This window comes from Sarcophilus harrisii, chromosome 2 (assembly GCF_902635505.1).
Source record: "Sarcophilus harrisii chromosome 2, mSarHar1.11, whole genome shotgun sequence".
NCBI lineage: Eukaryota > Metazoa > Chordata > Mammalia > Dasyuromorphia > Dasyuridae > Sarcophilus > Sarcophilus harrisii.
In genome coordinates, this window is record NC_045427.1 from 464,149,788 (window position 1) to 464,171,343 (window position 21,556).

The 21,556-nt window shown below is 34.1% G+C and overlaps 2 protein-coding genes across 4 annotated transcripts in view; one reads left to right on the forward strand and one right to left on the reverse strand.

Annotated features, from left to right (window-relative positions):
- Positions 1-2,343, reverse strand: part of ABCC11 (ATP binding cassette subfamily C member 11) — an 85,205-nt gene extending 82,862 nt beyond the window's left edge. For both annotated transcript variants that reach the window (XM_012553799.3, XM_031954438.1), the window contains exon 1: positions 2,273-2,343. The gene's annotated coding sequence lies outside the window, so the exon portion shown is untranslated. The remainder of the gene's footprint in view (positions 1-2,272) is intronic.
- LONP2 (lon peptidase 2, peroxisomal) overlaps positions 1-21,556 on the forward strand; it is a 115,616-nt gene that overhangs the window by 5,242 nt on the left and 88,818 nt on the right. For both annotated transcript variants that reach the window (XM_031954439.1, XM_031954441.1), the window contains exons 2-6: positions 4,355-4,589; positions 12,979-13,110; positions 13,966-14,088; positions 16,919-17,082; positions 18,724-18,818. In XM_031954439.1, the coding sequence (XP_031810299.1) occupies positions 4,355-4,589; positions 12,979-13,110; positions 13,966-14,088; positions 16,919-17,082; positions 18,724-18,818 (749 nt within the window). The remainder of the gene's footprint in view (positions 1-4,354; positions 4,590-12,978; positions 13,111-13,965; positions 14,089-16,918; positions 17,083-18,723; positions 18,819-21,556) is intronic.

Sequence of the window (21,556 nt, forward strand, 5' to 3'; positions counted from 1 at the left end):
GCCTTTTTCTGTATCCCTAGTGCTTAGCATTGTGTCTACCACATAGTAGACACTTAAAAATGCTTAGTGTCTGACTGCTTGACTATAGACCCTTTATGGCCACCTGGTGATGGGCGCTGTCAAATTTACTAGTCTTTTTTTTGCAAAAGACATGATTGGTCTGTTATTTTAAAATTCCATTTAATGAAATATTGACACTTGGTCAATATAACCGTCAGTGGCTAAGGTCACCTCTGTGCCATGGGAAGGATTAGGTTAAATCTCCATTGGGTTTTAATTCTTAATATAGTGAGATTCATTTAATGGAGAAATCTCTATTTTGCTTTGCATCTGTCTTTGTAAAAGATTATATAACTTTGGACTATCTGCCATCTAGGGGAGGGAGTGGGGAGAAGGAGAGGAAAAATGGGAACATAAGATTTTGCAAGGGTCAGTGTTAAAAAATTACCCATGCATATATCTTGTAAATAAAAAGCTCTCATAATTTTTTTAAAAACATGCAATTTAATTTTTTCCAAAGGAAAATTTAAAATTTTCAAGGACAAATTGGTAACATGAGAGGTCAGAACAAATGATGCTTTGATCATCTTGGGACCACCTTTCATAGAATTCCCCCACCTTCTCCCTTTCACATAATGTAATCCAGTCAATGAGCAGGGTCAAAGATTCAGCAGAATTCATACACTATTGAAGCAGTTAAGCCAAGTAACACAAGCTAACTCAATGGGACTCACTTGATAGATTATCTCATAAACAAATGGATAGGTTTTTTGTTTTTTGGCGGTTTTTTAGTTTCTTCAGTGTTACAAAACTGGTTCCTGTTGCAGAATATCTTTAGGGTAAATGAACACTGACTATATTTGCCAGTCTCTAACCCATTCTACTAGGTCTTGGAGCAGCCAACTTCAATTGATATCTACTCAAACTTTTTTGGAATAATTGATGGTCCACATTCACTTTTTTTTTAAACCACTGCCACTATTATTCTTCCTCCTCCAAACCTGCAATTTAAATGTAGATTTTGTGTGTGAGAATGTTAGAATCTTAGTTAGATGTCTATAACTTAAGTAGTAGTTTCAGTTCCTGCCTGTCTTCATTGAACAAAAATTTGTTAAGCTTTTATATAGTTAGATCTTTAGATTCAGTACATAAGGGGACAACAAGAATTATAAGCCCCCTCTCATGTGTTTTTTTTTTTTTAATAAAAAAGTCCATTATAGTTGTGAGAGGAGGATTAGAACTGTTTGTTCAACAACTGTCAGCATTGATGACTATTGAGGTTGCATTTATTCTAGGGAGCATAGCATTTGGAATTTCTCATTTGGGTACTTTCAGAGCCAATTTATGTAAAACATAATAAAATTAATGTTATTTTATAGATATACTTTCTTAAAAAATTTTTTTTTGCCTAAAATGGGTGACCTTACTTGAATTTACCAGAATTGATTTTTAACACCATTTTCACCTTCAAATCCTGAACCTCACCTACCTGAGAACATCAGAAAGGATGTGGATAAAGTAGTTTCCAAGGAATTCCATGTGCATTTTGAATAATGGTAATATTGTTGGATAAATGTAATACAACCTTCCAAAATGACATAAACTTCCTCTCAATAGGGGATATTTATTAATACTGGATGGATTTTGATGGGTTTGTTTAAAAACCCAGTTGTAAGTCATATGCAGTCAGACCTCTGGAAAAAAAAATTAATAGAAGCATAGTTGTATTTGTGAATGTGTCACTCATTGTTGTACCCTTTGTACATATTTGTACAAAGATTTCCAATTTTACCATTGTGGATATCCCCTCTGTTTAAGGGGTTACAGTCTTCCACATCTTAGTAGATGTTTTTTTTAATAAGTAGCTGTGATAGCCAAAAAAGGTGGCCAACATTTTGATGATTATCTTCTTTACACTTAGCAAGGCTTATCCCCAACTCACAGGTATACCATCTACTAACTGCTGAAATCCTTCAGCTTTTTGAACCTTCTAAAATGTATGTTCTACTGACATAGGCTTTTATAACACCCAGGCTTTTCTCCATGCCGTGATGAATATTACTGCAAGACTTTAATGCAGATTCTTTATATATCAAATTAAAAAAAAAAAAAAAAACACCAAACCTTTAAATTAACAGAGACTTCACTTTACTTATTGTTTACATTTTTAAAAGTATAAATTAATGTAATAATGTAAAGTTGGAGTTGCTTGAAATAAGGATTGACTTAAGACATTCTTCCTTGGACCTTCCCTCCCCAAAATTTCACTTACCACAGCAGTCTGAGATCTTCTGGTCTTTGAGAAAATTATGCAAAGCAGTATGTCCTCTAATGAGTTTTCTTGTTTGACTTCAGAAAAACAATCAATATTTTAGATCTTCAAAATTTTCTCATTAGGAGGAAGAATATAGTAAATTAAACTTTTGGTGCCATCCTCATTTTTGATATTAGTAAGACAGAAAAGTCATGGCCTTCAAATTTATCTTTTTGTGAAGTATCTTAACGGAAGAATCAATATTTCTGAATTTGTCTTACCTCCTTTACAAACACCCTGAGTTCTAGTATGTAAACCCCTTGGGCCAAGAATCCGGTTCCTTACCTGTGAATATTTCCTGTTATGTGGTATAGTGTGCACAAGGAAAATTGTGCAAACGTTAATGAGAAAAATCTGGAACAAACATTGGCTGTAGTTCATCTGCATGACATTGTAGAAAAACAGTAGACTAATTAACTGGGTGTTAATTAACTGGGCTTAATTTTCTCACTTAAAAAATAAAGGGATAGGTTTGATTTCTTAGGACTTTTCCTATTCTTAGATTCCATTTTGTTGGCCTTTTGTTAATTTAATTAGACTACAACTTTTCTCAACACTCCTGAGTTGACTCTTAATTTTAAACACTTGATCATCTGCCTTGAAGAAACATGACACAAATAACTCAAAATAAAGTCTCCAAATTATTTTTCTGTTATTAGGTTATTTTTATCTAATTCTCTCCTCAAGTTTATTTTTCTAAACATATTTGGCCAAAGCTGATACTATCATCAGTTTTTATTCTTCTACATAAATTAATGTCACTGAAAATAGGGAATGAAGCTCTAAAATGTTCTGAATAGTGGAGAGATGCCAGCTTGAGGTTAAAATCTACTTCAGATAACCTAAATATGAGTTCATATTTTGGGAATAATTAGTTGATTCAATATGGGGGAAAGAAATCTTTTGATGTAAAAAACTGTCCTTATCCATGTAAATCAGAAATTAATTCTGCTACTTTTTTTCAAGAGTTGTCTGTGTCACTGAGACAAGGCTAAGAGTCTTACCCAGATGGATACAACCCAGAGGTGCCCAGGGCACAACTTGAGCCTAAATTTTTTTACATTCCCAAGACTAAGTCTTTCTCCATTCCCCATGCTGTTTTTAAGTAAAAAACACATCTATCATATTTTTCTACATACATTTGTATTTGACCAAAACTCATACTTTTCTGGTTGGACAAATTCAGATTTGTTCTTTACCCAAAATATTTTGACTTTTAAAATAGGTTTGCTGGAACTACTAAGCTCAAAAAATTCCACTAAGGTTTCTCACTATTTTAATTTTTAATAAGTCTTTTATTTTTCATATGACAAATGTTTATAAAATACCTGTGATGTATAGAGCTCTGTGCTGAGAGTGTGGTGAAGGTCAGATTTTAGATAGAAATTTAGTTAAGACCTAGTCCCTCCTTTCATGAAGATTATAATGTACTAGTTTTTTTATGTACAAATAAAACCATGTCTATAGAGGCAGGATAGCTACATAGGATTTACTTATCCAACAGGATTTATGACCTACTTTTTTTTATTGGTCTCTGAACTCACTATTTTTGAGCTTGAGGGGGAAAAAAAAAGATGTTTTACTTTTTTTTAATCTCTGAGTTGTTTCCTTATATTTAAATAGGTTCCATTTGTGCATTTGTAGATGATTTATTTTCTCTTAATTTAAAAAAAGGCATCCTAATACAATGTAGAATGCTTTTTCCCCTTTAAAATCACAAAAACACCTGACATACAGAATTGATATGGCCATTTTCTAGAGCTGCTTGAGCGATATTATCAGTAGTATGTGACAATTCCATTGAGTTTTTTATTTTATCATTTTTGTTATTATTTATTCATCATTATTGTTATTGTTGTTTTATGAAATACACATTCAGATTTTAAATTAAAACCAGATGCAATTTTTAATGTTCCTCTCACTCTTCAGCATTCTTAAGTTTTGGATAATCTTATGAGGAAAAGAAATCTTGTTTTGGAAGTAAAATTCTGGGCTTTTCTATTGCATATTTGTAACACTGACTTTTGCAATATTTTTCAGGATTGGGACAGCTGCATTGGCCGTTCAGGTGGTGGGCAGTAATTGGCCCAAGCCCCACTATACTTTGCTCATCACAGGTCTCTGCCGCTTCCAGATTGTTCAAGTAGTAAAGGAGAAACCGTATCCTGTTGCAGAAGTTGAACAGTTGGACCGACTGGAGGAATTTCCCAGCCCATCTAATGCCCCAGAGGAACTTGGAGAACTTTCTGAACAGTTCTATAAATATGCAGTTCAGGTATGTTTTAATTTCCTCTTAAGCACAGTCTTTTCCTTCTATGTTTCCAGACTATTGCCAACAACTCTTTTGTTAATAGGGATAGCTCTAATGCCATTTGTTGGCATTTCAGGAAAGCATGAATTAAAATGGCTTTTTTTAAGTAATAATGGTGACCCAGATTGTTTCTAATCTGTAGGGTACAAAAAGCAAACTTTCTACTGATGAGCTGTATTTTTCTCTTCCTTAAAAGTCTCTATATGGGACCAGCAACACACTAATGGAAATATATAATGGTGCAGAAGAAGTCACATAATTGGCAAGCATTTTTGTCATTACCATGCTATATTTAATATTTACTGTTAAGTTTTTTAAACTGCATAATAGAGATTTAATTTCATACACCACCTTCTTTTCTCTGTGAATTGAAGTATTCATATTTTTAATACTATTAAGTTCATTAGATAAAAAAGACTTAAATGGATTTTTACAACTTCTCTTGTAACTACCAGTTTTTCACAATCATCATAATTCCAACCCTAAAAGATTAATTTGGAAAAAATAAAAAATCCATAAATAAACTCTGGAGACTGAGTGCTGTTCTGCTGACACACACAGTCTCTTTTACATATGCTAAATTCAAATGTGAAACTTAGGGCTAAGAGACAAAGTTAAAGTCTTGTGAAAATTTTCTGTGTCTTCTTAGTGAGAACTGAAATGAATGGAATTCCTTTCAAAATGCAATAAAAACTTGACTAATTAGAAAAGTAGAAAAGATTTATACAATGTTTTATACATTCATAATCATGTCAATTGAAACGGTTCGGGGATCTTTGCCTTTTCTCAACTCAAATGGAAGTGTTGGTAAGCTAATTTTGCCCTATGGTTTTTAGTAAACACTTGGAATAGCAGTTACTGAAATTTATGACTTTCACATTGTCAACACTGTCATCTGTTGTTTTTTTTAAGTACATGTGCCTCATTTCTCTTTAAAGAAATGTATTAGTATTACAGAACAATAATATTCCATAGCATTCATATACCATAACTTATTCTGCCATTCTCCAGTTGATGGACATTCACTCAGTTTCCAGTTTCTCGTCACTACAAAGAGGGCTGCCACAAACATTTTTGCACATGTGGGTTCCTTTTCCTCCTTTAAAATCTCTTTGGCATATAAGCCCAGTAGTAACACTGCTGGATCAAAGGGTATGCACAAATTTTATAGCCCTTTGGTCATCAGAAGACTATATTCTTCACCATTTTTTTCAGAACAATCTCTGACACATTAGGCTCTTAGAGCAAGGCTTCTGCCCAGTCCTTGAGCTCCCCTCCAGACCCTTTCTCTGCTGCTGTCAGTATACATTCTTCTATCTTTGAGGTTCACTTTGTGTCTCAATATTACCTCATTCAGATTCTTATCACCCTCCTTTCTCAAGGGGTTTAATATCTAGCTTACATTCTCCTTTATCACCTCAACTCCTGGTTTTATATTGAAGACATTAATGTATGGGTTAATCCCTCCTCAGCCAATCAAGATGTGGAAAATCTCTTTGTCTTAGCCCTAAACTCTCTTCTCACCTCTGTCTTCATATCTCCACCTGCCTATTGGACATCTTGAGCTTGATGTTCCATAGATACCTTAAATTCCATGTGTCCGAAACTGAACTCATTCTCTCTTCTCCAAAATGCTCCTCTCTTCTGGGCTTCTGTGTCACTGTACAGTTTCCAGTCACCCAGGTTCAAACCTAAATGTTATCCTTGATTCTTCCTTATCTCACCCCCATATCCAGTCAGTTTTTAAATGTTGTCCTTCCTACCTTCATCGCATTGTGTATCTGTATCCATAAGCAGCTAAATGACAGACTTGTGTAGAAAAGCCTGAGTCCAAATAAAAATCTCAGATACTTATGCTATGTGATCCTAGACAAATCATTTCTCCTTTCAGACTTAATTTTCTCATCTGTAAAAGATCTAGTATCTACCCAGTAGAGTTGCCATGAGAATTAAATAAGATAACATGTGTAAAGTATTTAACAAATCTTAAATGTGTTACATAAATTCTAGCTTTGATCTGCTTATTATTGGGGACAAGAAATAATTTTGAAATGGTTTTCATTTTGTGAACAGTATGTGTGTTTCTAACTACTAGAAGTATGACCTTGACCAGATAAAACCAGGTTAAATTGATTTCTCTACTTTTAGATAATTCTCTGCCCACTGACTGCTGGATTTGGTATTTCACATGTGCTTTGTTGCTTTCTTTCTTTCTTTCTTTTTTTTCTTTTCTTTCTTTCTTTTTTTAAATAGTTTTAATTCTGTGGTTTTTAAGAGTGACTTTTGCTCCAAGGAAATATGTAAAGGTTTTAGCTTTAAGGAGTACATTTCCTGATTATTAGAGCTCCTGTAGTAGCCCTCAGGGTGAAGAAGTTAAGAATTACAAAAAATGTTTTTTAATTAAAAATAAAAAAGATATTTCAAGAATTATCCAAGACCTCACTGTGGCAAGATTATTAACATCAAAGCATGAGAAAATGTGGTTGAAAACAATAAACTTCTGGAAGTAACATGATTTTTACAAAACATCCTAATCAATCCTCAGAAAACAAGCAAATGTCTTCAGAGAAAACTCTCCAGATAGTGCATTGTGGGTTTCTTGCAGTTGGAAAAGACCAGTTTAAAAAAAAAAAACAAAAAAAAAAAAACTCAAAATGAATTTAAAATGTTTATAATTATACATACAGTATTGTCCTGAAGTTTGGGGGAAATGGTCATTTTAACTCATGAAACTTTTTTAAATTCAAGATTATACTAAAACTGTTTTCATAAGCAGGCATGATTTAGGTATCTGCATTAGACTCTAAAACATCCACTCAGTAAATCTTCAGGTTTTTACAAAATTTTCACTAGTCTTCTGTCTTGTCCCTGTTGAAGGAAGGATGATTTCTGATGTCTATATTGCTATACTGAGAAGCAGAATTGTTCTAGAATGATAGAAATATTCATATAACAATAGAATATTGCAGCATGGCCTTGTACCATGTTCTATATCATGAAAGGTTAATAAGACATTTATCCAAGAGATGGAGATAAAAATGCTTCAGTGCTCTAGGAACTTCAATGTCCAGTTTAAACCCCATTAAAACCTATGGACTATAATCAAGGCTAGACTTGGAAAAATGAACTGTTCATTAAAGTTACATGTAATGTCCAGGGTGATAACTGTAGTTTCATTATTAAGAATTAGAGGACATATATCAGCATCTTGTGAACTCACTGTCAAGTTATATAAAACTAATGATTGAGGCAAAAGGAGGATTTACTGCATGTTAAGTTTATTAATGATGTAAAATGTGGTGAGGTTCATACTTATTTTATATTATCTCTGCTAATTTACACCACCAGATTACCTTTAAATGACTTTCTTTTTAGTATTTCTCATCATCTTTAAGAGCTACATTCATAGTAGGTAGATTAGTTTGAGAATTTTCATCTTCTAAAATTCTGTGTGGTTTTCTATATATCGAATACAAGACTTACCACTTTTTTAATAATGAGAAAAGAATGAGTAGTAGATGCTTATCATTTCATCTTAGAACAAGGGCTCCTTGATTCTAGGGATTATATCTTTATGTGCTATTCAGTTCCTAGCACAGCATGATTGTGCCAGGAAATGTTAAAAGATCATGCAAAAAATTACTATCTTTTGTGGTAACTGAAATAGAACTAATTGTTAGGATAGAAATAGAGTAAATGAATGTTTGAAATTCTGTCCAAATTCCAGAATAATTGAATTTGAGTTAAGAAGGACTTTGAAGTTCATCTGCACAGGAATATGTGCCTAAACAGGAATCCCCTCTTCAGCATCTTCAGTAAATGGTTATCCACTCCCCTCAAAGGGCTTGTACATTATTCTGAAGCAGCCTATTCAATTTTGATTGGTTCTCATTGTTTTCAATTTGATTTTATTGATATCTTTTGTTTTTATTTCACCTTCATTTCTCAATAAATAGTTCCCATCTCCCTGATCCAGAGTTGTCATCCTTTATGACTAATTACAACTAATTTTTTCAAAGTAAGGAAAAGCAATTTAGTAAAACTTATCACTTTACCCAGGTGCAGTAGCATACGTTGTATTCCCATCCCATAATCTGTGTTTCCCTTCTATCTCTACTTCCTACTGAGGAGGGAGGCAGTTGTATATTACTCTAATTGTTAAGAAGTTTTTCCTTACTATGAACAGATCTAGCCATTCTGGAGAGCAATTTGGAACTATGCTCAAAAATTATCAAGCTGTGCATACCCTTTGATCCAGCTGTGTTTCTACTGGGCTTATATCCTAAAGAGATCTTAAAGGAGGAAAAGGGATCCACATGTGCAAAAATGTTTGCAGCAAGAAACTGGAAACTGAGTGGATGCCCATCAGTTGGAGAATGCTGAATAAATTATGTATTGTTCTATAAGAAATGACCATTAGAATGATTTCAAAGAGGCCTAAAGAGACTTACACGAACTGATGCTAAGTGAAATAAGCAGAACCAGGAGATCATTATACATGACAACAAGACTATACAACGATCAGTTCCAATGGATGTTGCTCTCTTTAACAATAAGATGACTCAAACCAGTTGTACTTGTTTGTCCCGTCCAGCGGGACTCAGTTATTCGGGGGATTGAGGGGGACCCAGCCTGAAAGAGAAACGGGCGAGAAAGAGGAGGGAGACCGAGCAAATTTTGTCACGGCTCAACTTTATTCATGCAAAGGGTCTTGTTTTTATGCTATACTGCTACGTGAGACCATTATCTCTGTGTCAAAGTTCACATGGTCCTTGTAGTTAATGTTCATCCTAGGACCCCTCGGGTCATTGTGCTCTGTGGTTAATGTCCTTCCTGGGACCCCTGGAATCATTGTGCTCTAAAAGCATTCTTCTTCAAACAGGTGTGTTTAACTAAGAGTGCAATTGCCTTTGGGGAGGGGAGAAGACCCCCTGAACAAAGATTGTTAAAGGAGGGGATGTTGGTTCCTGACACTTGTTCAGTAATGAAGAGAGCTATTTACACACAAAGAGAGAACCATGGGAACAGAGTGTGGAACACAACATAGCATTCTCACATTCTCTGTTGTTATTTGCTTGCATTTTGTTGCTTGCATTTTGTTTTCTTTCTCAGTTTTTTTTTTTTCTTCCTTCTTGATCTGATTTTTTTGGTGAAACAAGATAACTGTATAAATATATATACATATATTGGATCTAATGTGTATTTCAACATATTTAACATGTATTGGAATACCTGCCAGCTGGGGAGGGGGTGGGGGGAAGAGGGGAAAATTTGGAACAAAAGGTTATGCAAGGGTCAGTGTTGGAAAAATTACCCATATGTATGTTTTGTAAATAAAAAGCTTTAATAATAAATGAATAAATAAATAAATGAAAGAAAGAAAAATGTTAAAAAGAAGTTTTTCCTTATAAGATTCATATTTTTTACCATCCAAATTATCAAGGAGATACTTTATGGAATTTGATAAAATAATAATAAGTTTTAGAATATTAGAGGGAATGATGAAAAGAGATAGGAACTAAGAGGGAATGGGACTTTTAGACTTCTGTGACAATGTAGCAGTCATCAAAACCATCTGGTATTGGTTAAAAAATAAAGAGGTATATCATTGGAACTGATAGGATAAGGGAGAATCAGAAACAATGAAACCTTTTAATAAGCCAGTGTTTGATAAAGCAGAAATCATACAGTTTTTAGGAAAGTTAACTCCTTATTTGATAAAATTTTGGGGAAAATTGGAAAGTAGTTTGCCAGAAATTAGTCTTAAATCAACATCTTATACTATATTTCACAACTCATTTAAATAAATATGCAACTTAATATTAAAGATAATATTGTAAAAGAATTAGAAGTAGATCATATAGTTGTGTATGATGTGTAGATCATATAGAAGTAGAACAGAGATGTATTCTTAACTATATAAGAAATAGACACAGTTACAAAAGATAGATAACTTTGATTACATGAAACTGAAAAGCTTCTGCATAGACAAAATTAATGCACCAAAAATGAGAATGGAAGTGGTTGAACAGGGGAAAATATCTATCAGATTTCTTTGATAAAGGTTTTGTATCAAAGATATATATAAATGTAGATATATGTATAAACATTTAACATAGATGTATGTGTATATGTGTATAAAAACTAAAACCCATTCCTCAGTAGATCAGTGATCAAAAGATAAGTTTTCAAAAAAAATTTGCAAAGTATTGACCACCTCGTGAAAGAATGCTCCAAATCACTTTTCAAGATAAATGCAAATCAAAACATTCCTGAGGCTTTACTTTATGTCCTTCAGAGTATCAGAAGATGAAAATAATCAATGTCGAATGGATTGTGGGAAAATAAGCACACCAATGCATAGCTGATGGAGTTGGAAAGTAGTTTGGTATTATGTAAATAAACTAAAATGTCCGTACTTTTTGTCCTGGAGATTTCATTATACCCCGTGGTGGAAGAAGAAAATCCCCATATATTCTAAAATATTTGTTGCAGCAATTTTTGTGGTAGCGAAGAATTAGAAACTGATGTCCATCAATTGCATAATGACTCAGAAATTATGGAATATGAATGTAATGGAATATTGCTGTGCTGTCAGAAATGATGTATATGATGAGTATGGAGAAGCATGGAAAAATCTACATGAACTAATACAGAGTGAGGTAAGGAGAGTCAAGAAAACAGTGTATCCCAGGACTACAACAATGGAAAGAATAACTACACACCAAAAATTAGAAAATAAATGTTGCAAAATTATGAAGGATAAGCATGGCTTGAAAGAAGACATGAGCCCAAAAAACTATAAAACTATGCATACCCTTTGACCCAGCAACATCATTACTGGGTCTTATCCCAAGGAAATCATAAAGGAGGGGAAATAGTCCATATGTGCAAAAATGTTGTAGCAGCTTTTTTTGTAAATGGCAAGAAACTAGAAAATGAGTAGATGCCCATAAGTTGGGGAATGGCTGAACAAGTTATGGGACATGAAGGTAATGGAATATTATTGTTCTACAAAAAATGACAAACTAGCTGATTTCATAAAGGCCAGGAAAGATTTACATGAACTGATGCTGAGTAAAATAAACAGAAACAGGAATAATTGTTCAATAACAGCAAAAATGTGTGATGATCGGCTATGAAAGTCTTGGTACTTCTCAGTGGTTCAGTGGTTCAAAGCAATCTCAATACACTTTGGACAGAAAATTGCCATCAGTATCCAAAAAGAAAACTATGGATACCAAATGTGGAGCAAAACATAGCATTCTCATCTTTTTGTTGTTCATTGTTTGCTTGTTTATTTTTTGATTATTTTTTCCCCTTTTGATCTGATTTTTCTTGTACAACATGATAGCATGGAAATATATTTAGAAGAACTGCATATGTTTAACCTATATTGGATTGTTTGCTGCCTTCTCTTTGGGGAAGGGGAAAGAGGGAAGAGAAGGGCAGAAATTTGGGACACAAGGTTTTGCAAGGGTGAATATTGAAAATATGAATTTGGAAAAATAAAATAATATTAAAAAATCTGGGGCAGCTAGGTCTTGGAGTCAGAAAGACCTGTGTTCAAATTCTGATTCAGATACTGTGTGACCTGAATAAGTGACTATAACTCTGGGTCTCAATTTCCTCATCTGAAAAAATGGCATTTTAAGAGCATCTGTCTGTTATGATGTTATGAGCATCAAATGACTTAAAGTGCTTTGCTAACATGTGTGTATGTATATGCAAATATATATATATATATATATATATATATATATGTGTGTGTGTGTGTGTGTGTGTGTCACTATAGAAATGCTATCATTATTATAAATCTTAATGCTTTTCTTTGTGGCATTTCCTTGTTAGGAATGGAAAGAGAGGCTTCAAGGCAAAAATGTTCTTTGACTCCATATTTCTGGAGTCAAATTATGTATGGAGGAAAATTTATGTATCTCCACCTAACTCAAAGAATCCCTGGTATTTAAGTATACCTTCTTCTTTATAAATCAAAGAGTATTTACAAAAAGCTATGCATAAATACTAGAAGGAAACACAAAACTCTGTTTTTCATTCAGATTGAGATTTTTGAAAAATCTCGGGTCATATTCTTTATGTCATTCAAATTTATCTAAAAGATGTTTCTTTTATTCAGTAATCTTTCTTTTGAAATAGTTTATTTTCACTACTTTAAAATTTTTATTAATCATTACCTTTACTTATATTTAATTTATTATTATAATATTAATTTTTATTATTTTAAAAATAATTCCCCAGTTACCAAGTGTTTAACCAAATTTAGAAAGGTTTCATTGTCATTCAGAAAAGATGCCAGATCGCATTTTAAAATGTGCTTTTTCTTGATTTCTAGCTGGTTGAAATGTTGGATATGTCTGTTCCTGCTGTTGCTAAATTGAGACGTCTTTTAGACAGTCTGCCAAGGGAAGCATTACCAGACATCCTCACTTCAATTATCCGCACAAGTAACAAAGAGAAGCTTCAGGTATTGTGCTCCCATTATGAACTCCAAATTCCTTCTTTCTTTTAATTTGAAACTAGGTCGCACTTTGACTAAATAGCCTTATTGTTAGAAATGAATTACCAGTAACTGGAATCGGTGATTAAAATGCTTCCCAGAAATCTTTGTCACATAACTTTTCAATAATGTACCATTTTTCTTATTTTATAACTGAAAAATACTTTACTTTTTTACCCAAGACTTGATTATTTTGAAATGTTTTAGAGAGGTGGTGTGGGTTTCATGGCACTGTAGCATGAGGGCCAGTCACTGACTGGCCCTGAGTCACTAACTGAATCTGAGTTCAATCTTCTATGTCTGTACCATATAACCATGGGCAAGTTATTTCCATCTCTAAACCTCAGTTTCCGTATGTATAAACTGAGTATATCTATAGTATCTATCTTATGTATAATGCTATTGTATTGTATGATAATATATGCAAAGCATTTTGAAAACTTGGAAGAGTTATATAAATGTCACTGGTGGTATGATAGTATTATGCTGGATATAAATGCATATCACTAGAAAAAGGAAAAAGTAAAAAATATTATTCCATTTTAATTTATTCCATTTAGCATTATGCAGGAGGAAAAAATGGAATCCTTTGAAATGTCCTCATTATTTTGGTAAAAATTCATTTGAAGGTGTTAACTGTAATGTTTCAAAATATATACTGACTTTAAAATTGCCTCTTTATTTTGTGTTGATTGTGTCTGTGTTCTTTCTTAAAAACTTGTATCTTTTTTTTGACTATAGGCCATATATAGTTACTGAAAGGTACATCTGCCAAAACACCATGAGCAGACAATATTCATTAAATTCATTATATTTTATCAGATTTTGGATGCCGTGAGCCTGGAGGAGAGATTCAAAATGACTATACCTTTGCTGGTAAGACAAATTGAAGGCCTTAAGTTGCTTCAGAAAACCAGAAAACATAAGCAAGATGATGATAAGCGGGTGAGCCCAATTTTTAACCTTTTTCTCCCTCCCCCCCACCCCCCAAGATTCCTGATGGTTTTTTTTATTAAGAATGAGTTGATAATTCTTAATAATCTGCAAGTTTCTACATTGTCATTCCTACCCAGAACTCAGTTATTTGGCAATTTTACTTATCTAGAATGCAAATAAGAACCAGGAAATAAGGCAGGAGGAGGGGAAAACAGGTGGGGGTGGAAGCAGGAAGAATGGGAGAGTGGCACAAAGTTTTTTTAGTAAATCTCCCTTGAGATCCCCTTCAGGTCCTCATTCAGAAACCATTTATTCTTATTTTATACATAATTCCAACAAGTTTGGCTCAGTACTTTGCAAGTCTGCAACAGAGAAGAATCAGCAAATTGCAAGGGGAACAGGCTATGGCTAGGCATATTTACAGCAGCAAGAAGGGATAAGCAATCAGCCTGACAATGAAATAAGAGACAGAAACTATTTAAAAAAAAAAATTCCTGTGTATTCTACAGCTTTATATAACAAAACAGGTCCAACAGGTATCGCTATATTAATGCACGGTACAATAATTGAATCTCATAATGATGATATCTAGTCATCAAAACTAGGTTTAATTATGTTTATTGTCCTTATTTTTAAGATGGCAGCAAACTGTGTGGTATACTTCAGAAAGGTTTTCATCCAAAAAAATGTTTTTTAATATCCATTTTGATGCATAATGGATAAAATTTTTTATTTAGGAAACTCAGTCTTTTAAAACAACTTGTTCTCTAACAGTTCCAGATAACCAAGATTTTATTGATATATTTAATAAAATCAAAATGTTAAAGCTAGAAGGGATTTCAAAATTTCAGAAATTTGGTCTTAAGTTTTTTCATTTTACTCATGGGAAAGGGACATACTCAAGAACTAATGGCTTATTAGTACAAATCCAAGCTCAGAATCCTGTCACTTTCACTCTGATTCTTTTAGGTACTCTGCTTAGTCCTAGGAATGCAAAGGAATTGTGGGTATTCTAGTTGGAGAATGACAGCATATAAAGAGGAGTTGAAAAGTGGTGGGGGGACCCAAGTAGGAGTATAGTGTTGTAGTCTGTTGAATCCCACCCTGGAGGTTCCTGGAAGAATTCAGCAGCAGGAACAAGGGCCCATAGGAGCAGGGATAGGTGGCAGCTGAGGCATAATAGATAATAGATAAAATTGGGAGGGTTTTGAGAAACAGTGATTTAGCTTTTATATTTGAAGCATTGGATGCTTCTGAACAAGAGTGTAGCATGAAGCAATAGGGTGTTCTAGAAATATTTTGGGGATGAAAGCATATAAGAATTAGGAAGAAGTATTTAAAAAATCTAAGTATATTATAGAAATGTATGGGATTTTGCTATGTGAAGTGACTTGAGAGATTATTTCTTCAACTCACTCATTTGACATATAAAGAAACTGAGGTCTAGATCAGTCTAGAAGTTCTTAGAAGTACTTAAGTGTATATTTGTTATTCAGCCATTTTTAATCAAGTCTAGCTGTGGCCTCACTTGGATTTTTCTTAACCAAGATACGGGAGTATTTGCCATTTCCTTCTCTAGCTCATTTTATAGATGAGGAAACTGAGGCAAACAGGGTTAAGTGACTTGCCCAGGGTCACATAGCTAATAAGTATTTTAAGCTGGATTTGAATTCATGAGGATTAAGTGACTTGCCCAGGCTCACACAATTAGTGTCTGAGACCAGAATTGAACTCAGGAAGATGAGTCTTCCTGATTCTAGTCCTCTGTGCCACCTACTGTCAAGTTTAGGGTCAAGTTATTCAATTCAATTCTAATGCCTTGTTCATCTTTTCAGTTTTTAGGCAGATTTATTCAATGCCCTCTTCATTATTTGGGCATGCTGTTCCTAAGTTTGAGTTCAGTTTTCTACCTTCTCCACCCCAGGAAAGTCTTGATCGTCATCATTCCTTGTGTGTCTGTCATTGTATAATCCATTGTTTCATAGTCTCTTCCAGAATTGACAATAATCTTGCTTTCTCTTCAGTCATTTGAAGACCAGCAATGACTCACTCCTCAATTTTTTAAGCACCTATGATATTTTAAGCACTATGCTAAGCGCTGGCAATTCACTTAATAAAAATACAGTCCTTGCACGTTATGCTGTTTTCAGGGATTTTACAAATCCAAATGAAATCTTTCAAATCAGAGATACAATTTCATTAGAGCAGTAGGAATAGAAGTGATCTGGGACAAATCTGAAGTCATTTGTGAGATGAAGAAATGACAGACAATGGGTTTTTGAAACTCATTTGAAAACATCATTTGAAAAACATAGCAGTGAAAAAAGGGAGAAAAAATAGAATGAGAGCTAGAGAAAGTCTGCAAGACCAAATGTTTGTTTTTCTTGAACATAAAAGAACTGTGCATGCTCTGAAGCAAAGGTAAAAGGGGCCAAGATCTTTTAGAAGAAGGGGAATAATATATTCACTTCAACAAACTTTGTGTCTATTCTGGGTACAGCAGTAATAATTGATTAGTGCTTATTATCTCAAATAGTAAAAATAACCTTTCCCTCCATTCTAGACTTGTGCCTTGAAAAGTTACTTTGCCCTTTCTACCTGTTTCCTTATCTATAAAATAGGGGAACAATATCTATTTCACAGGGTCATTGTGAAGGAAACACTTTATAAAGCTTAGTGCTATGTAAGTGTGAATGGTGATTGTTTGTCTTCTATATTAATTTAATGTTATTGTTTGAAAATCATATAGCCCTTTGTTCACATGTAATTGTAATTAGGTATTAACTCTTGTGATAAAGATAAAGAATATGTAATGTTATGCTTCTGCTTTATCTCTAAGGTTATAGCTATACGTCCCATCAGGAGGATTACACACATTCCTGGAACTTTAGAAGATGAAGATGAGGATGAAGATAATGATGACATTGTCATGTTAGAAAAGAAAATCCGAACATCTAGCATGCCAGAGCAAGCTCATAAAGTCTGTGTCAAAGAGATTAAGAGGTAGGTTTGGGTATAAATAAGGTAGACACATTTATTTATGGTTTTGTAAAAGATTTTTTGTGGTTTCGTTGGTTTATAGTCATATTTTCAGGGTCTGTGCTCTGTCTGCACTGTAGCTATTGATGAACTCTACCAGTCTGCCCTGCTCTCAAAGAGTACAGAATATAAAATCTTTGACAGCAGAGATGTGTTTTAATTTTTGTCTTTTTATTCCCAGTGCCCAGGATATTGTAGTTGTTTTATAAAGGCTCATATTTAATGAAATTGAATTGAAAGATTAGAACAATTACTGTCTTCTAATGCCTTGTTCATCTTTTCAGTTTTTAGGCAGATTTATTCAATGCCCTCTTCATTATTTGGGCATGCTGTTCCTAAGTTTGAGTTCAGTTTTCTACCTTCTCCACCCCAGGAAAGTCTTGATCGTCATCATTCCTCGTGCATCTGTCATTGTATAATCCATTGTTTCATAGTCTCTTCCAGAATTGACAATAATCTTGCTTTCTCTTCAGTCATTTGAAGACCAGCAATGACTCACTCCTCAACCCTACACTGTTTAAATACTCAGCAACTTCTATGTTCTGTTTTGTCACTTGTGATTTATTTAGCATTTGTTCTATTGTCTGTATGTTCGTTTTATAATTTTAATTTATAAACTCTTAAGGGCAAGTCTTGCTTAACCTTGTTCAGGATATAGCATAGTACAGTAAAACCTCAATTAACTGGTATGCTCAGTAAGTAGACTGTTCCAAGTTTTAAAAAAATATGAAGATTATATCAAGATTAGATCAAAAACCTTTTTTTGTTGTTGTTGTTTCAATCCTTTTTTAAAAAAAAAAACCTTTATTAAAAGTCTGAATCTCTTTTCTTGCTTTAATATAACCTAGTGAATATAATTGAGGCTTTGAGATTCAGGCAGTGCCTCCAGGTCATTAATGACAATTATACAGTACTGTTGATAGAGAAGGGACAGAAAATTCTGTGCTAACTTCATAATGTCAGTCAACAGATATTAAAAATTTGTCTTGTACCAAGTGTATTTGGCACCAAGAATGTTCTAGAGATTGGTTTTTTGAAAAAATAAATATCTAATTTTAACCTATTTTCATGGCAATTACCTTTTCTAAAAGACTAATGTTTTTAAAATCCAGTTAACAATTCTTATTAGTTGAATTCTAGTTATTGGAGGTTTTATTTTGTTGAATATGGATAGGAACATAAATCTTGCTAGTGATAGAGGAAATCGAGGGAGCAAGTAAATAGTTGAATTTTATTCAAAGAATCTATTTCTGGGGAGTCTTGGTATATATCACTAATATGACTTTGAATATATAATTGCACATGGGTATTTTTTTGCACCTAGTTTTCAAGGAGAGTAATTGAGATTGACTGTAGCCTCTTAAAAAAAAAAAAGTGATCTTCTGTACATGCTTAGAAAGTATCTATTTTCTGTCAGAGGAACGCTTCTCCTTTCAGAAGTCATGTGGTGTAGTTAAGCTCTGTCATGTTGGCCTGTCTTCCCAAAATAAATGTCCCCGCTTCTTTTGGTCAAGAAAGGAAAATTGGATATTCCTTTTGCTGTAAGTTTGCCTATGTTTATGACTTTGTTTCTTATGTAAATTTTCTTATTTGTTTTGGGAGCAGGCTGAAAAAAATGCCTCAGTCAATGCCAGAATATGCCCTGACTAGAAATTATTTGGAACTTATGGTGGAATTGCCTTGGAACAAGAGCACAACTGGTAAGCTTGGAAGAAGAGTATCTTCTCAAAGACTAATTGCTGATCTGAAAAATTCCTGAAAACTTTTTTTTTTTTTTTTTTTAAATACTGCCCTCTAATTTTTTTGACTCCAGCAAATATTATTAAGTGCTTTCTGTGTAAAAGATACCATTGGGTGTATCAAAGACAAGACAGAAAACATACCCTGCCCTTTCAAATAGCAGTGTTCTAAGCAGGATGAGGGCAAAGTAAAAAGATTAAGTATATACATTATAGATGGAGGAGGAGAAATATAATATTCCTTCCCCATTACTTAAACCTCCTTTAGGAAGTTTTTTTTATTCTTATTTACAGTTAGTTTTAGGACAAGTTTCTTTCTCTTTTCTGAGTGGATTGGATGCCAAGTTAGCCCTTAATATTTAAATGCATTTCACCAACAATTAGAACAATTGAGAAGTTTCCTATGGGGGGAAGGTAGAACATGAGCTAAGTGAGGAATGAAGCCAAGAAAATTCATGATGGTAATAAGAAAAGAGTAAGGAGGACTAGGGCTGTCTGTACAAAGGAACAGGGTGGAGTTGGAGTGGAATCTTGTGTTCGAGTCACAGTAAAGAGGTCAGTTTAGGCTAGCATATGTATTATGTGAAGGAGAGAGCTGTTGAATTAGAGCCACTTACCACTACAATTTGAATGAGGGCCTTGTATAAATTTTAGGAGTTTTTAGGTCATGACTTTCAAGTAATTCAGTGATTCTTAAATTATCTCTACTTCATCTGTTTTTCAGGTCACTTGCTTTTGCTATGAGATACTACATCTTCAATTTTTTTTTTAGTCTTTGACTTTGTTTTAATAAATTTTTGTTTCATGACATTGTTAGTATCCATTTGGTTAATTCTGATTTGCAGGTTGTTATTTTCTTGGTAAAGCTTTTGTACCCCCCCCCCAACTATTAATTAATTCTCTTTTTATAGCTTTCTTCCAAAATTCTCATTTCTTTTCCCATTTTTTTCCTCTGTCACTTTCATTTGACTTTTAAATTAATTTTTCAGCTTTTAAAAAAACTTGCACTTTTCTTTGCTTATTTTTAAATGTTTTCAAATTGTTCTTGTGTTCTGGATTTGTCCTTCCCAGCCATTATAATTCTTTATGGTGGGATTCTTGGGAATTTTTTTGTATGTTTTTGTTTTTTTTATTTTTCCAGCCTCTTTCTTGGTTTTACACTATGTTAGTGGTATTTCTAGAAGAGATTATCTAACCTGAGCTTCTGTCTTTTTAAAATCTTTCTGCTTTTAAGGTTTAGGCTAGAGAGCCTTCATTTTTTCAATGCTCCCAAAATAATGTAATCCAAAGTATAATATTTTCACTGCTTTCCTGGGTTGAGTTTTACAGATTCCTGATACAGATTTGGGTCTTTCAAGGTCCTTGGTTGGCAGCTTTAGTAAGCTGCTGCAGGATTGAGTTATTCTTCACCCACTAGAATACTCTGCAGGTTCTGAGTGACTGATTCATAGACTCCCCTTTCGTTTAGGACTCCTACACTCATTAATGCAATGCAGATTTCCAGCTGGAGTAGAAGCTAGAATTAATAGCCTGCTGTGCTTCTGAGATCTGGACCACCCAACTACTTTTTGCTTCCAAACTTGTTTCTTCCTCAGAGGAAATGTAGGAGCAACTTATACTCGCTGTCATATCTTTGAATATCTTTGAAGCTCCTCAGCTTGGTCTGACCTAGAACTGTGCAGAGGGTGGCAAAACTTCCAGACAACACCTGCATACTACACTTGTTCAGGGCTCTCTTATTGCCTCAGTGCCCAGCCTTGTCTCTCAGTCCCTGGGTGTTGTATGCTCTACATGTGGCACACTCTTTACCAGACCCTATCCTCATTGTCGTCAGACCTATTTGTCTGATTCTCTGTCTCCCTGAGTCACCCTAGGCTGGAAAAGTGACTCATTTTGTTGTTTTCTTGGCTTTCCCAATCAGAATCCTACCTCGTGTGTTTTCTACATCTTTGTGGGGTAGATTTTCTGGAGAAGCTAAGCTGAACTACATTTGATCATAGAGTACTATCCAAATGAGTGACTGTTGTCATTCAGTATCCACTCGAGGAAGGCAAAGGAAGCTCTTATGTATCCAAATGAGATTTATTGCAGAATATTCTATGCAGCAAAGCAATGTGGCATTGTTTACAAAAAGCCATCCCGAGAGTCTTAGGTTCACATCCTGCCTGTGATATAGTAGCAATGTGACTCTGGGCCAGATCCTGAACTTGAGCTCTTAGAGACTCTGTGACTGAATCAGAGAGGGCACTGACCTGCACTGGTAGAAGAGGTTTTCTCATTTATTGTCAGCTAAGGAATAGGGCAGACCCGGAAGGGAACTGTAGTTCTCTAAACTAGCATCCATAGTGAGGTAGTAGTGAGGTGGTTGCTCCCAATAAGGTTCCCAGCTTTCCCTTCTTCTACATGAAAAGTTCTATTTCTGACTTGTTTAGGGGTACTCTCTCCTTTATGAAGGTATTGGGATATTGATTTGTAGTAAATAAGATATTTCCAAACCTACACTTGGGAATATTTGAGGCCTAAAATTGGTTGAGAAGTATAAGAATAAGGGGAATGTGGAATATCTTTCTATGATCCCAGGTGGTATGAGACTGATAGACCTAGTTATCTATAAGATTATAATTAGGGATGCTTCTGCTAGTTTTAGGGATGAAAGCATCAGAGTTATAGGCATAAGGCATATGGTATAGCAGTCAGTA